This window comes from Prionailurus bengalensis, chromosome D2, assembly GCF_016509475.1.
Source record: "Prionailurus bengalensis isolate Pbe53 chromosome D2, Fcat_Pben_1.1_paternal_pri, whole genome shotgun sequence".
Taxonomy (NCBI): domain Eukaryota; kingdom Metazoa; phylum Chordata; class Mammalia; order Carnivora; family Felidae; genus Prionailurus; species Prionailurus bengalensis.
The window spans coordinates 58,415,848-58,432,385 of NC_057351.1; the positions used below are offsets into that span (position 1 = coordinate 58,415,848).

The 16,538-nt window shown below is 36.1% G+C and overlaps 1 protein-coding gene across 1 annotated transcript in view; it reads right to left on the reverse strand.

The window, feature by feature from the left end:
- Nucleotides 1-16,538, reverse strand: part of ERLIN1 (ER lipid raft associated 1) — a 36,086-nt gene that overhangs the window by 3,548 nt on the left and 16,000 nt on the right. Inside the window, 4 exon segments of the mRNA XM_043597240.1 lie at nt 1,210-1,289; nt 2,369-2,458; nt 9,537-9,628; nt 11,512-11,570. Of these exon segments, the coding sequence (XP_043453175.1) occupies nt 1,210-1,289; nt 2,369-2,458; nt 9,537-9,628; nt 11,512-11,570 (321 nt within the window).

Sequence of the window (16,538 nt, forward strand, 5' to 3'; positions counted from 1 at the left end):
GTCGGACACTTAACCAACTGAGCCACCCAGGTGCCCCTGGATTGCTAGTTTTATAAACTAAAGTTTCTCACCTTGCCTCCATCTTGACCAAATTCCATTGTTTCGATAGAGCTGTGTCTCCAATATGTTAAATTTACTTCTAAATTTATACTGGATTTCAAAGTACTGACAACTCTCACTCTATCAACCTATCATATCATGCCTTATCAATTCTTCTGAGCCCAGAGCATGTTGTTCCTTTCTAAAATGAAAGAATTTAAGACCTGTGTATACTTTAAATCTTGACTCTAATCCTTCAAACCACACCACTTTGGCAACCTCTTTCTCAACTCTTTCAATGTTCTAATCTGCAATGTTCTCTCTGCAATTAATAACTTTATCAACCTTGGTCATATTCTTCCCTTTTCAGAATACACAGGGGTTCTAGTTGCCTCTTACCAATTCCTGCTTACTAGGCCTGCATTCTCTAGACTTAAATTAACCCGAGTCTCTATACAAAAACCGTTCACCCATTTCACCCAACCTCCTACCTCCAATTGTCACATGTGAAATTCCTCACAACTAGAATATTTTTTAAATCCAGTAAACAAGCAGTATTCAGTTAGGGGCATTTGGAAACGTGTGGGGGGCGCGGGGGAGAAGGTGTTGACTGTTCAAATAATCGGTGAGCACTACTGACACATAGCAGGCAAGGGTCAGGGATGCAAAATAGTCCATAATGCATGAGATACCCATGTCTTCAACAATGAAAAAGTTTGCTACCTCAAAATGCCAAGAAAGTTTCTGATGAGAAACACTGCACTAAACGAACTTAACATCTATGCAAAGCTACCTGGAAAGCAACTCTAAATGGACTTTACTCTTCTCTTGTTACTCCTGTCATTCCATGAGAAGATCCTCACCTTTCCTGATTACTAAGCCCTGACAGAGCAGTACAGATGGATAGTTTATAGCATTTGACCTGTGTTTATATAGATTTGTCCGCTATTGTCCTATCTGCCCACTTTTACAAGGAACTACACAAAGGTCTCTCCCCATTGAGTGTGCAATATGACTTGATAAGTGATTGGTTGTTTCTGGAGAGTATGATGGTAACTACCAATCTTTGACACTGGATAAATCACCTCTATCATATTAGAGCCCCCCCACAAAGAAAAGCAAAACCCCAAACACTATATTATTAGGAGTGTGGCATGGAGAGCCAATCACCTTGTTTGAGGTGGCATATTTGTGTGCAGCGTAATACTCAGCATCTGCCTTCGCCTTCTCTCGGGCCAGGAATGCGGCATCTAGCAAGCAAAATAGAGGCAAGAGTGTTTAAAACAAAGGAAAGTTGCAATCCACTTCCTCAGCTGTGTAAGGGTTCACAAACTATGTTAAGTAGGGCTCTCTTTTTCCGCTGCCTGATATTTTGATCACTTATTTTATTCATTTATTTTTAAAGATTTCATTTTTTTTAAAGTAATCTCTATACTCAACACGGGGCTCAAATTTACACCCAAAGATCCAGAGTCATATGCTCTACTGATTGAGCTAGCCAGGCACTCCTCAATCACTTACTTTAAAGGCATGTAACAACATTAGCAGTTTTCAAAACCCAGTCCCCAGACTCTTTTCCAAGGAGAATACTCTCGTCATTGTTAAAGAACTTTCAGCTCATCGGAGCCTACTTCATTTTTCACCTAAAGCTGCTCCTTCTTTTCTCTACCCATCATCACCCAAAAAGCCTCACACCCTACCCATGTCTAGGCTTCAAGTAAAACAATGAAGTCCAGACATGAAAGCTCTGCTCTATATATTGCACTGTCCCCATCCCCTCCAAACTGGATCCAGAATCAGTTAATGTAGAATGACAGGACAGGAAGCAGCAGTATACAAGCAAAAGAGGTTGAATGTCTGGTCTTCAAGACTGTGAGCTCAGAACGTTAGCATCTCACTATATGAAATCTAGGAGTTTGAGAGCCTTTTACGAAAACTAAGGCTGCTTTTTTCCTGGCTAAATTTTTTGTTATATTTTTGATTGACAGGTAGGAAAGAAACTAGTAGTGGTGGGGGTTTCTTATGCATTCTTTACAACTGATTATAGGTAATTCTCATATTTTGTCTGCCTGAGGACAAAGTGGTAGCTAATAAGCCACAACTTAAGGACAGAAAATGAGCGATGAGTTGCCTATAGTCACAAACCAACCAAGAGCTAAACATGTAATGGTAATTAAAAAAAATCTGTCTATGAGCCTAACAGGGCAGCCACTTCCTCCAGACCAGATTATTCTGTCTATGGCCTTCCCACCCACCATAATCAAGAAATCAGTCTCTGAAGCAGAGAGGCAGTTCAAGATAGTCAGAGCCTCTTTTCTCCCTGATGTACCTTCAATTTCAGAAATGCGCTTTTCAGTTTCTTTCTCCATCACCTTCTGCTGAAACCGAATTTTTGCCACTTGTGCAATCTTCTCTGCTTCTATAATTATACACAAAAAAAGATACATTCAAAAACATTTCTCTAGGTCTGGAAATACTTAGAATCATCAGCATATAGTTTTAACACTTAGTCATATAAGGTTTTATGGGCTGTTTCATTGTTTTAAACATCCAGACTGTACACAACTCAACAGAAAAAAGGGAATTTATTTCCTATTTCACTGTTGACAGTGCTGGTTTTGTGGGAAATGGGAGGGAATACAAAAGGTTAACAACAGTTTCAGTCCTTCATGGGATTACACAGCAGCAGTCCACAAACTAATGGGGAAAATGATACTTCGTGAAAGTACTCAGAACAAAAACAAAGCAACATAAATGCATGGCAACATAGGACAATCTTATAAAACAGCAGGAGAAAGAAGGAATAAAGAGAAGTTAAACCAAGAAAGGTCTTCTGGAAAAAATCCTAAAGAAAATAATGGACATGACCTAGGAGGACATGGCAAAAGGAGTAAAGACAAGAAGAACAAACGAACAGTCACAATGAAGAGGTCATTATGGAGCCAGCTGACAAGAGAACAAATAATTAGAATAGAAAGAAAGCTAGAAGACCTCCATCTTGAGTAATGGGCTAAAGAATTTACCTTTAATATACTCAGGATCAACTGTTGAAGTTACCAAGAGGGAAATGACAAGATGAAAATATCAGAGAAGGAGAATTCTGACTGTGGTAGAACATAAAAGAGAAAGCAGGCTAATTCATCTGACACTGTGAAAACAAGTGTTGGGGGTGAACATGTTGGTTGCAGCAGACAATTATAGGCAGGGAAAACCAAACACCCTCAAGTACACCAGCGGCCTAACCAAAAGATCCAGGACCAGGGAAGAAAGACTCTTATTACACTTTTAATTCAATCACTGCAATTCTTGAAGAACATTCTCAGTTCTTCTTTTCAGCCAAAGAGGATGAGTATTTTAACACATCTTATCTCTGTCCCTGGGGGAAGAGTATAATAGAAAAAAGATTTCTAAGTGTTTTCCTATTTCCAGAAGATCCAGTATCCTTTAGCATTGACCCCAGCGCATACTTCCCTATTTCCTCATTAGCATAAAATCAACTTGTATCACCCCAACTCCCAAATAGACTATGACGTTCTACTGGAAATAACAGAAGGCATTTGGACCTATAGCTATAACCCAGAGAATCGTGTCTCAACATAGGGAAATGGTTGTGGTCATCCCACTTAACGCTACTCTCTGATGTGTAGAAATAAACCAATAAAGAGCATGAGTCAGGTTCTAGTTCTAGAAAAATGGTGAAATAGAGTAATGAGAAAACCCCCCAGCTAACAACACCTTAAAGTGCTAGACAAAATGTAACAATTTTTTTTTAATGTGTGGCTAAGATGCTAAGAAAGAATGAGAGATCCCCAAGACACATAAGCAAAGGAAGAGTTGAGAGCTGAGAGCTGGTATAGGAAGAGCTGAGAACTTAGACAAGCAAGGGAGATGGACCTGGATTGTTGCCCATTCATGGCCAGGAGGTGACACCTTGAGAACTGTATAAAACTGAGACCACTAATGGGCTTCAATTCCACTGAGACTAAAAACCTCTACCCACCAGCCCAGTGAAGAGAAGTAAGCTTGTCTCTACCTAGACACACCACAAAGACAGAGAAAAATTATGAAAGTAAGAAGACAAGAGGAAGCCAAACAAAAATGAAATAATATCACCACAGTGACAGAAAAAAAGTAAGTTTTGTTGGGCTTAGAACTGTAGGCTAAATTACTAATTCAAGAATGAAATAAAATCATTTCAGACTAAGGAAGAATGAGTAAGTTATCCATTCCTTAGCATTTATTGAAAAAAAAAAACCAAAACAAGAGTAACAAACTAGTAGAAAAAAGAATGAATTGCCAAAAACAATGGAGAGGGAAAAAAATTAAGTAACGCCTATAGATCAAAATGGATGTTTACTGTAAGAATAAATGATAATAGTAATAATGAGGAAATAAAAAGAACATAAAACTAAAATATGAGGTAACTATGTAAAATTGAGGGACAGTAATAAGAATTAAAGCATTCTACGGTTTTATGAGGATAGAATGATTAGCTTTAGATTCTGTCAAGTCAGGTATGCTTATTAACATTTTACAGGTAATGACTAGTTATAGAAACATTCTAGAAACAATATAAAACTTCCAATTAAGTAAAAGGAAGAAAAGAATAAAGAAAATCCAATCAATTCAATACCAATCGGAAAAGAGAAAAAAGAAGCAAAGGAAAAAAATGCGTGGTGAATAGCACAAAACTAAATGATACAAACAAATCCAAATATAGCAGTAACCACAATAAATATAAAAAGACTAAACTCACCAGTTAAAAGACAGATTCTCACATTGGATAAGATAACAAAATCCAGCTATATGCTGTTTACAAGAGACACACCTAAAACATAATGACATAGAAAAGTTGAAAGTAAAAGGATGGGAAAAGATACATCAAGAAAATAACTAACCATGAGAAATCTGACATAGTTATAATTTCATTAGACAAAACAGATCTTAAGCCAAAAAGTGTGTCTGGGATAAAGAGGGTTATTACATAACAGGAGCAATTCTCCAGGGAGATGTAACAATCCTAAATGCTCTTAATGATACAGCTCTAAAATATGTAAAGAAAAAAAATTACAAGTCAACAAATCTACGGTCATGGTGGGAGATTTTAACACACCTCTCTCAGTAACTGATAGCTCAAGAAGGCAAAAATTAGAATACAGAAGATGTAAACAACACAATTCATAAGCCTGACTGAATGGATAAACAGAGAAAATTTGCATCCAACAAATAAAGAAAACACATTCAATCTTTTCAAGCACACAGAGAACATTTACCAAAAAAGTACCATGTACTGATAGGCCACAAAGCAAATTTCAACAAATACTTAAGAATCCATATAATAGATCATATTTTCTGACTATCATGCAATAACATTAGAAATCAACAATAAAAAGGTAGCCCCCTAAAAACCCAGAAATTGAAAAATATACTTTTAATACTTCATAAGTGAAAGAAGAAATCACAATGGAAACATTTTACAAAAATTAAAAATGAACACCAATAAACTACATTTCAAAACACGTGAATAGAAAAAAAGAAAATATGTAATCTTACATATTTCAATCAGAAAAGACTGAAATCTAAAGAATTAAGTAATTCAAGAAGTTAGAAAAGAACCAGTGAGAAAACTCAAAAAAAGAAGTAGAAGAATAATAAAAATAAGTGTAAATAATGTAATTGAAAAGTAAGAGACAAAAGAATCAACCAAATCAAAATGCAGTTCTCTGAAAAGATGAATAGAGTATCACAGACCTCTGGCAGAAGTAATCCAGCAAAAGCGAAGGCACAAAAAAACAATACTAGGAATGAAAAGGGGCATGCACATTTGGTAGCAGATTTTAAAAATTATAAGAGAATTCTGCAAATTTATGTCCCCACGTCTGAAATTTCAGATGTGAAACAATTTTCTAGAAAAGTATAACTGCTCAAACTTAAAGAAACAAGTACCTGAACAGACCTATAGTTAGTACAGAAATTAAATCAACAGGCTAAATGTTACCACCAAAAACAAGCATATGAGAGAGCACAAACCCCACCAGACCAAGATGGTTTTTTACAAGAGTTCCATTAAACCTACAAAGAGGAGATAATAACATATTTTATACAAAATATTCCAGAACACAGAAAAAAAGAATGCTCTCCAAATCATTTTGAGGCTAGTGGAACCATTAAAAGAAGAAAAAACAAACAAACAAAAAAAACCACCTGACAGTACAAGGAAAAATTATAAGCTGAAATTTATAAAAGTAAAAATGAAAACATATAAAAGTAAAAATTTTAAAGAAATTATAAGCAAGACATATAGAGAAATGTACTGAGGTATATCTCCTATATCATGATCAAATGGGTTTATCCCAAGAAAGCAAAATAATTCAGGAAAAGAAAATCTACTAATATAATTCACCACATTAAAAGCTTTAAAAGGAAAAATTAGAAAAAATATACATAGAAAAAAATTCTAAGAGTTTTAACAGTCATTTATGATAAAAACCTCTTGGCAAGCAAGAAACAGAAACTTCATGAACCTGATAAAAGTTAAGTACAGCAAACATCACTGGGACTATTTAAAGTTAGGAACAAGACAAGAATACTTGATGCTACCTTTCTTTTCAACACTGCACTTTAAGTCATAACCTTGAAACCAGGAAGATAAGAAGAGTAAAGAGGTATGGGACTACAAAGGAAAAACCAGAACTGTCCTGATCTGAAGATAGTTTGACTGCTCACAACAGGAGACTATTAGAAATAATAGCATTTTCAGCAAGACTACTAAACAACAACAACAAAATGAACAGCATACCTATACAAAAGCAAAAACCAGTTAGAAAAATCCTTCAAAAAAGATCCTATTTATAATGGCAAAAAGCTTGAGGAATATATAGGAATAAATCTCTAAGAAAGAAAGTGCCAGAACCTTAAGAAGAAAATTATGATACTTTTTGAAAGACACTTCTCATAAATGGAGAAATAAAACAGATTTATAAGACTCAGTATAAGTCTGAGTAAATAAATAAACAATTTAATTAATCAATTCTCTCCAAACTGACATGTATAGGTAATGTAATTACAATCAAACCTCAACACAGCATTTTGTAGAACCTGACCCGGTTCTAAAATTTATATGGAGGAATAAAGGGCCTAGGATAGCCCCAGACATTTATAAGAATATTTAGGAAGAGTAAAGCGAATAGTTAAGGAGAAACTTGCTCTCCCAGATAGCAAGACTTAACATAAAAAGCAACAGTAATTAAAACAAGGTAATTCTGGAGAAGGATAGACCATGAAATTAGAACAAAATAGAGACCACAGCAACAGAACAAATTATATACAGTATCTTGTTATATGATAGGTGTGGTATTAGAAAAAAGTAGAGAAAATAATGAACTTTTCAATAAATAGCCTAAAATAATTGGCTTGCTATTTGGAAAAAATAAACTGAATTCCAACATCACACTAAACCCTAAAATAAATTCCAGATGGACTCACGATTTAAATATGAAAAGCAAAACTTTAAACCTTTTAGAATAAAATTATTACTTTGGGGTTGGGAAAGAATTCTTAAACAGGATAGAAAAAGCACAAATCAGAATGGAAAAGACTGATGAATTTGATCACATGAAAATTAAATATATATGAATGTCAAAGACATCACAGAGTTCAAAGGCCACAAAGTGAGAGAAGATATTTCCAATGCATAAATCTGGGACAGGATTAATATCCAGAAGATACAAAGAACTTCTATAAATCAGTCCAAAAAAAGTAATCAAATGGGCTAATAATATATTAACAAGCAATTCACATACAAAAAAAGAAACCTGAATGGCCAATAAACAATATTCAACTTTACTAGTTATCAGAGAACTACAAACTGAAATTACATGATACATGTCCACCAGCAAACTGACATAAAATTTAAAAGGTCTAATGACTCCAAGAGTTGAGGAGGATATGCAGAAATGGGAATCAATTATGGCAGCAAATGAACCGGAACTCAAACCCTGCTGAAGAGAAGGTAAAATGGTAGAATCACCACTGGAGAGCAATTTGGCAATACCGTATGTTATAAATTTGAAGATGTATGTACCCTATGACCCAGCAATTCGACTTGGAGGTATGTATTCCAGAGTAGTGCTTCTTCAATTACCTATGGAAGGAACAGCACCCTCCCCCCCTTTTTCTGTATTTCAATTTGTTAGGAAACAATATTTTATAAATTATAATAAAAATTAATTACTTGGAAAAATATTAAAAACAAAAACACAGGGTCCAGTTTTTTATTATTAGACATAAAATTACTATATAATACTATAAGAATTTCTAAGCACTCATTGTCAATTTCTGTCATCTCATTATGGATCAGAAACAAACAGCCGATGATACAGGGCAGTGACCAACACTACATGTTGAGTAGCACTATCACAGGAAAACTCCAAATATGTGCACAAAGACACATGGACACTGGCGTTACTGCGGCACTGCTCATAGCAAGGAAAAACTAGAAACTACCTAACTCTTCAACGGTAATTCATCAGAATGAACTGAGGTCCACTCATAGAATGAATGCACAGCAGTTAAAAATAACCAGATCTACACATACCAATATGAATAAAACTCAAACAATGTTGGTACGATAAAGGCAAGCTGTGAAATAAAAGGTAGAGTCTGATACAATTTTTAGGGTTTAAAACAATCCTATGAATTATTATTACATAGTTATAATAAAAATATAAAAATATGGACAGAAAGATTACACAAGCTTTAGAGCAGAAGCTACTCAGAGAAGATGGGTCAAGAAATAGGACCAGGTAAGAGAACACAGGGGGCTTCCAACAGATATATAAATTTATTTTGAAAGAAAGTATGACCTGAAGGGATGTGGCAAACACTAAGCCTTCATTTTATTATTCTCTGTACATTTCTGCATATTTGAAATAGTTTACAAAACACCTCTTAAACTTTCAGCATCCCAAGGAACAAACAACTGACAGCCTAAGAGGTCAGTCCAATACACAGTCTCCTGGAGTGTTTGGGAAGCCTCTGTGATTCATATAAGGTGTAAGCAATCCCGCCGTACTGTCGGAGAGGGCAACATCTAGCCATCCAGATAAAACTAGGTACATGTCAACAGCAAGGATGCATGCTATAAACATGAGCTTTGGCCAAAAAACTTCCCATTCTTAAATTGTATGAACAAAAACTCTACCCCACAGAGGCCAGCGTTTGTCCAAAAACCCTATCCATTTTCCTTGTCCTTGAAAAAAGTAGCAGTAGCAGCCACACATGGTTGCGAGCCAAACCACTTCATTAAGTACTGGCACCATCAGGTTTTAAAGGCTGTAGGGCATCTGAATGTACAAAAGAGTTTCCAGAATTCTCCACTATGTATGATGCAATCTTATTTGATCCCATCAATATCCATCATCAGACTGACAAAGAACAGGACAAGCTCGTAACACATGTACTTTAAAAACAACCAATTCAGAAAGAAATCAAAGTACCTATAACAGCCTTTTTCCTCTCTGTCTCAGCTTCTTTCTCCACAACCTTTTGTTTCTGTGCAGCTATAAGAAGTTTTGTCTTTTCAGCCTCCCTGTGAAGCAAAATATTATAAAAATTAGAAATGATGTGCAGTCACAGGCAGTAATTCTGACTCTATGGTGGGTCAGAGAACCATTTCAACACGAACTTTCTGATCCACTATGGTGCCAAGAGAGGTGTTACCTTATTTTACTTATAATAAATCTGAGGCTGAAAGGTTAAATGATTTGCCCAAAGTCACCCAGATATAGGCATCAAATTTATACATCTGAGTTTAGTCTGACCTTTTCCTCTAACTGTATCATGGAAAGGCCTGTGATCTGGAAGTACCCGGAAGATATAAATGGTTCTTTTACTGTTAGGCCTCCAGCTAGCCCATACAGCACTCTGGGCCAAATAGCAAAATGCAACAACCTCTGGGCAGACGCAGTCCCTCAGGTACATGGTCTGACAAGCAGAATGGAGCTGGATTTCAGCCGCTCCTCAGGCACTCTTTTGCAGTGGCCCTGCTTGTTGTATGGAAGACATAATTAGGTGGCAGTTATTAGGTAGTGAACTAGTGCTCAATGTAAAGAAGACTTTTCTGAGAACCTGAGTGTTCTAATAATGGAAATGGCTGGCCTATCACTAAGCATGTACAAGTGGTGATTGGGTGACCACATGGCAGAAAAAGTATTAAAAAGACTACTATTAGGTGGAAGGTTAGATCTCAAGGTGGCTTTTAATTCTGGGATTTCAATAGTCTACAAAATTAGAAAGATCCAGATTTATCTGAAAAGTAACTCCAAGAGTTTCCCTAAAACATTTCCCCCCAAAGATCTCTTCTTTCCTCCTGCCCAAATTGATAAAGACATAAAATGGCATTCTGGATACTACACATTATTTGAGGGCAGAGAACATATAGTCTTCACGTTTCCATCACTAGAAGCTATCATGTTGAGAGCCTAAGGCATCCTGAGCCTTCAATTAAAAAAATTTTTTATACCAATGGATCAGACTCATGATCTACCCAGCCTGGCACTCTGCTTTATAGCTTCAAAAAAGAAGTTCCTTTTCTACAAATGAAAAGAGAAAATAAAACTCAGCATAATAAAAGATACAGACTCGGGAACAGTAAGGACTCAACCGTATATTACCCCAGGAAGAAGTATTATTACTTCTTGGATCCCCTATACTTATACAATCTGTTGTATTCTTGACTTGTGCAGTTATTTTTCCAGCATTTCATATTTTTCCTCTTCAAATACCAGCCAAATTTCCTAAAGACTTTTGTTTCTTCTTTTCACTACCTGTCACACAAGAATAATACTGCCATTTCAACTACAATAGGTATTCCCCTAATATGGATCTTCAGAACACTTAGAAATTAATTTCATGTCAAGCAAGTAACTTCTCATTCCCAGTCAGCCCTGGACACATAAAAGAGAAGACTACCAGGAGTCAATTAAGGCAAAGCTTCCCCAAAGCAAATTATAAAGATCTAGGTGTCATTTTGGATACACAACCACATAAAATGAACATCAAACTTTACACCAATAAAGTGTTTCTATTCTTACCATTACAACACAGTAACACAATACAGGCACTCCCTTCAACCTTACCAGCCAGGACTCCTTCTCTTCTCTATTAGTATTTAATTCAAGATAATCATGTTCAAATTACAATTCCTTAGCTTTCCAACAATAGCTCTATAGCAAACTGCATACTTAGCCTCTAATGCTGCTCCTGAAATGTTCATATATAAAGGGAAAACTCATAATAATCTAGTGAATTAAGACACAAGAATAGATAATATTATTAGAATTAAAGAATGGAAAATAGATATACACCCCACCCCAGAGTGTACTATCTCATATAGAAGTTTTCTCTACACTGGTATATTAATAAGTAGACAGCCCTAAAAAAAAATGTTGGGCTCCCAAGCATATTACTCACATTAACTCAAAATTTCTTCTTATGGCTTCTGGGATTTTGGGTTTTGTAACACGCACAGCCTAAAAAATAAAAGTGAAAAGCCAAAGTATATTTGAAAAATAAATCTTCAAACTAAATCTACAGAAAAGCTCCTCATATGAAAGTAATAAAGCAACTATGACATAGCTGCCTACTAACACGTGTGGAGATTCCACTAGAAAATCTGTTTTTCATGCCATCACACCAAGAATCAAAGATACTCTGCTTTTTACTTCCTTAAAAAAAAAAAGAAATGCTTGGCTACAGGAAAAACCACTCTATCCACTGAGGAAATAAACTCCTTAAGGGAAAAGGTTCTCCCTTAAAAGACCTCCACAAAGCTCTTCAGTTGGATACTTTTGTTTCCTTTCCAGGCTTGCCAACCAAAGAAACACAAGGAAGGCAAAATTCCAAGATTTAAATTGTAAAGTAGGAAACAGTCAACAACAAAAATAAAAGCAAACAAAATTCAGGTCAGTATATGCAACTTAGTAACAGTAGACAATAAACATATTTACTGTTTCTTAAACCTGTAATCACTCAGTACTGGCTATACAGAAACAGTCCAAAGCTGAAGGAAAACAAATACCAGTTAACAGCTTACATTCTTTCTTGCCAGGAGCTCACTTAGAACAAAGTCTACTTGTCTTTTTTAGACATTGTTTACTAGACACTTTGTTTCCCTAACCGTAGTGTACTTTGACATTAATTAAGATTATCTATTTGGGAACTGCAGCTTTTTGAAGGCTGACTTCTCCATCAGAAAACTGATCTTTCAAAAGCTTTTGATTTAACTAGTTAAACATCACTCCCCGCCCCCCCCCCCCACATTACAAACACACACACAACAAACTCCTGATGTGAAGAAAGTTTTAATTTCCCTCTGAAAACTGGCTAACCTTAAACAAAGCCTCTATGCACATAACCTTCTTTTAAAAGCCTTTTAAAAAGACTTAAAAACTTTTAAGCAACACAGCCTTTCCAACATGTGAGAGAACAGTCAAATCTGTGAAGAATTTGAGAGCTATCATAACTAAATACAAGAATTAGTGAAACGGAGTAAGAAGCTGGGGACTCTAGTGAGGAAACTCATTACGTGCTGAAGGTGGGGCATATGAGGCCCTGAGGAACAATGCACAGAGATACCCAGAAGACAAAAATTCCTAACAAGCATTTGTGAGAGATGCCAGATTTCACGATGTGACTACCAGAACACAAATGACTTCCAGTATGTTTTAATATGATCCAGGAGGAAGCACTATCATTTTGCATTTAATTAAGAAACTGGCCATATATTTTTAGTCTTTTTTTTTAATGTTTATTTATTTTTGAAAGAGTGTGAGCAGGGGAGGGGCAGAGAGAGAGAGGGAGACAGAGGATCCAAAGTGGGCTCTGTGCAGAGAACCCAATGTGGGGCTCAAACTCACAAACCATGAGATCATGACCTGAGCTGAAGTTAGACGCTCAACCAACTGAACCACCTGAGCGCCCCAGGTTTGTTTTTTAAAAAGCGTAAAATAGGACTGTCTTCTGAAGATTTCTATTTTGCTGTATGAGGGAGGCTGAAGAACATACTACATGCTTGCCAATCTTGGGAATCTCATAATTTTCAAGTATGTGTAAAGTAAGCACCCACTGTAACAGGTAACATAAGTTATCATAACAGACTTAAAAAATAAAATGACAACATATCCCAAAACAATGCCCAAAACACACACACACACACACACACACACACACACACACACACACACAGTAAGTAAGTAGAGAGGGGAAAAAAGCTAATGAAATGAATATATCTGAAAGTGACCACTGGGGTATAAGCATGTATTTTATTTTATTTATTTTTTAAATGTTTTTTTTTGAGAGAGAGCATGAGCAAAGCGGGGAAGGAGCAGAGAGAGAGGGGGACAGAGGATCCAAAAGAGGCTCTGTGCTGACAGTAGAGAGCCCGATGCAGGGCTCGAACTCCCAAACTGTGAGATCATGACCTGAGCCGAAGTCAGACGCTTACCCGACTGAGCCACCAAGGTGCCCCTAAGCATATATTTTAAATGGAAAGCCAGCATATAATATAGTCACTCTCTTACATAAGAAAAAAAAATATTTAAAAAACATCAAAGACACATATTTTCACCACTCAAATTTGCCACAGCAGTTGTTCAAGAAGAAAAAAGTATAAATACAGACAAGGGAAAAATTAAATACTGATTATTACAGAGAATGCTTGTAAGTGTTAACTGGGTGCCTCATCTGTGCCAAGTACTGTTTGTTCTAGGCACTATGAATACAGCAATGAACAAGGTGAGACTGCTCTCATGAAATTGAAATTTTTAAGGGGAGAAAACACAATAGATAACAACAAAAAGCAAATAAATGAATAAAAAAGTTGCAGATAGCTATGAGTGTCATGTGAAGAATTAAAATAGGATGACTCGGAGACTGGGAAACACTAGGTTGTGGAGGGGAAAATTAAGATTTTTATTTTGGCATAATTATATAAATAAAAATCTAAGGAAATTCATAGTTTCAGTCAAGTAAGATATATAGGTCTAAAGATCTGTTGTAGAACATTGCACATACTGTCAATAATGTATTGTGCACTTAAAAATTTAAGAGGGTAGATTTCGTGTTAAATGTTTATACTACATACACAACAAACAAATTCAAGGAAATTAACCAAAAAACTTTATTAGAGGCGGTGAAGTCAACAAACTAGTAGATACACAATAAATTCACCAAGAATCATTTGGATTCCTCAATGCTTACACAAAAAGAGACAACATATTTAATAGCATTAAAATTCAGTAAATCCGTGAGTATTAATTTAATTTGGGATATGGGTTTCTCACCTAGGTCAGAAATTCTAAAAGAAACAAAAGTGATGATATACCTAAGTAAAACCATAAACTGTGTTCCTAATTTTAAACTTATATGCCAATTTAGATACCTGATATAGCTTGAAAATATCAGTAATGAAAACTTATCTGGAAGAATAAGCTGGCAGAAATATCAAAGGCCACTATTTTTGAAAAGATAATATATCTTATGAGATTTTAAAAGTGAATAAAAAGTTGAATTATCATAACAGACAGTAATGTGTTAAAGAAGGAAGGCTGACAAATAGCCTGGAAGATCTGAAAAAGCATTCCAGCTCTCGTAAGAAACTTAAAAAAAAAATTTTTTTTAATGTTTATTTATTTCTGAGAAAGAGAGAGAGAGAGAGAGAGACAGAGCATGAGTGGGGGAGGGGGAGAGAGAGAGGGAGACACAGAAATCAGAAGCAGGCTCCAGGCTCTGAGCTGCCAGCACAGAGCCCGACGAGGGGGATCATGACCTGAGCCAAAGTCGGTTGGGTCGCTCAACCGACTGAGCCACCCAGGTGCCCCTCGTAAGAAACTTTCATGACAAGATTAAGCAACCAAAACAATGAAGATCTTGATCAACCAGTTTAAAAACGTATTACAAAGCGACATTTTTTTCATTCAGTGACTGGTTTTATAAAAACAAATAAATATAACTAAATTTGAAAGATCTTTCTCACTGCTATGCAGAAAATGACGTAAAGGTAAAAGTGAAAGTGCAGCAACACGAGAGGAGGTGAGATGGTGAGAGATAGTGACTTGGCTTAATGAGGTGGCAGTGAAGATGGAGGAGTGAACAGTTTTATGGATTTTGGTGGTAAAATCAGCAGGATATGGGGTCTGATTAGATGCCAAGGATGAGAGCATTGTCAAAGATGCCTCCCACATGTCTAGATTTGTCTGAAGAGAAAGAGGGGTCATTACTAACAAGATAGAAAAAATAAGGCAGAAACAGATTTGATGGGAAAAAGTTTAGGGCTGAAAACTAATGAAGGAATAGGAAACGGAAAGATCAATGGAATAAAGTCCAAAAAAAACAGTACAACATAATAGGATTCAGCAGGCAATACAAATGGTATTTCAAACAAGGGAGATGGAGGCATAAATTATTCAGTAATTCTTGTTGCTACCAATTTAGGGGACAGAGAATTGGAACCCTACCTCACAACTGACATCACAATGGATTCCAAATGAATTAGAGATTTAAATCTATTTTTTTAAATTTATTTATTTTTGAAAGACAGAGTGTGAATGGGGGAGGGGCAGAGAGAGACAGAATCTGAAGCAGGCTCCAGGCTCTGAGCTGTCAGCACAGAGCCTGATGTGGGGCTCAAAGAATCATGATATCATGACCTGAGCTGAAGTCGGACACTAAACTGATGGAGCCACCCAAGCGCCCTTTATTTTTGAGAGAGGGAGAGAGAGAATGCGAGCGGGGGAGGGCTACAGTGAGAGGGAGACAGAGGATCCAAAGCAGGCTCTGTGCTAACAGCAGATAGCCTGATGACACGGGGCTCGAACTCATGAACCTTGAGATCATGACCTGAGCCAAAGTCAGACGCTTAACCAACTGAGCCACCCAGGTGCCCAAAGATTTAAATCTAAAAACACAACTGTAAAAGCAGAGAAAAATGTGGTAATTTCCAATTTTATTTAAATTTCTATATTATAAAGTGGGGGAAGTGGCTTAAAGCACGCCAGCACTGCAAAAAACCATAAATGAAAAAATACTAAAATTACTACATAAGTTTAAAGCTTCAGAATTGCCAGGGGGGAGGAAGGTGGAAATTAAATGGTAAAAAAAAAAAAAAAAAAAAACTACTAGGAGAAATGTTTCCCATGCATTTAAGAGTTGTAATAACTAACATAATTCACAAATGAAATACAAATGGCCAAAAAATATCCTAGGGCATTCAACCTCAATAATTAATAGAAAATACCAGAATAATTTCTCTGAAAGGATGGAGAGTGGGCATGCATCTGTTTTTGGGTACACTCACAATCTAATATGTAGGAAAACTACAGCTCACCAACACTAATGATGACAGATGTAAGATACTAAAATTTTTTGAAAGGCCATTTGGCAATATGTATCAAAAGGCCTCTAAACAGGGCATATAGTTTGACTCATCAATCCTACACTTA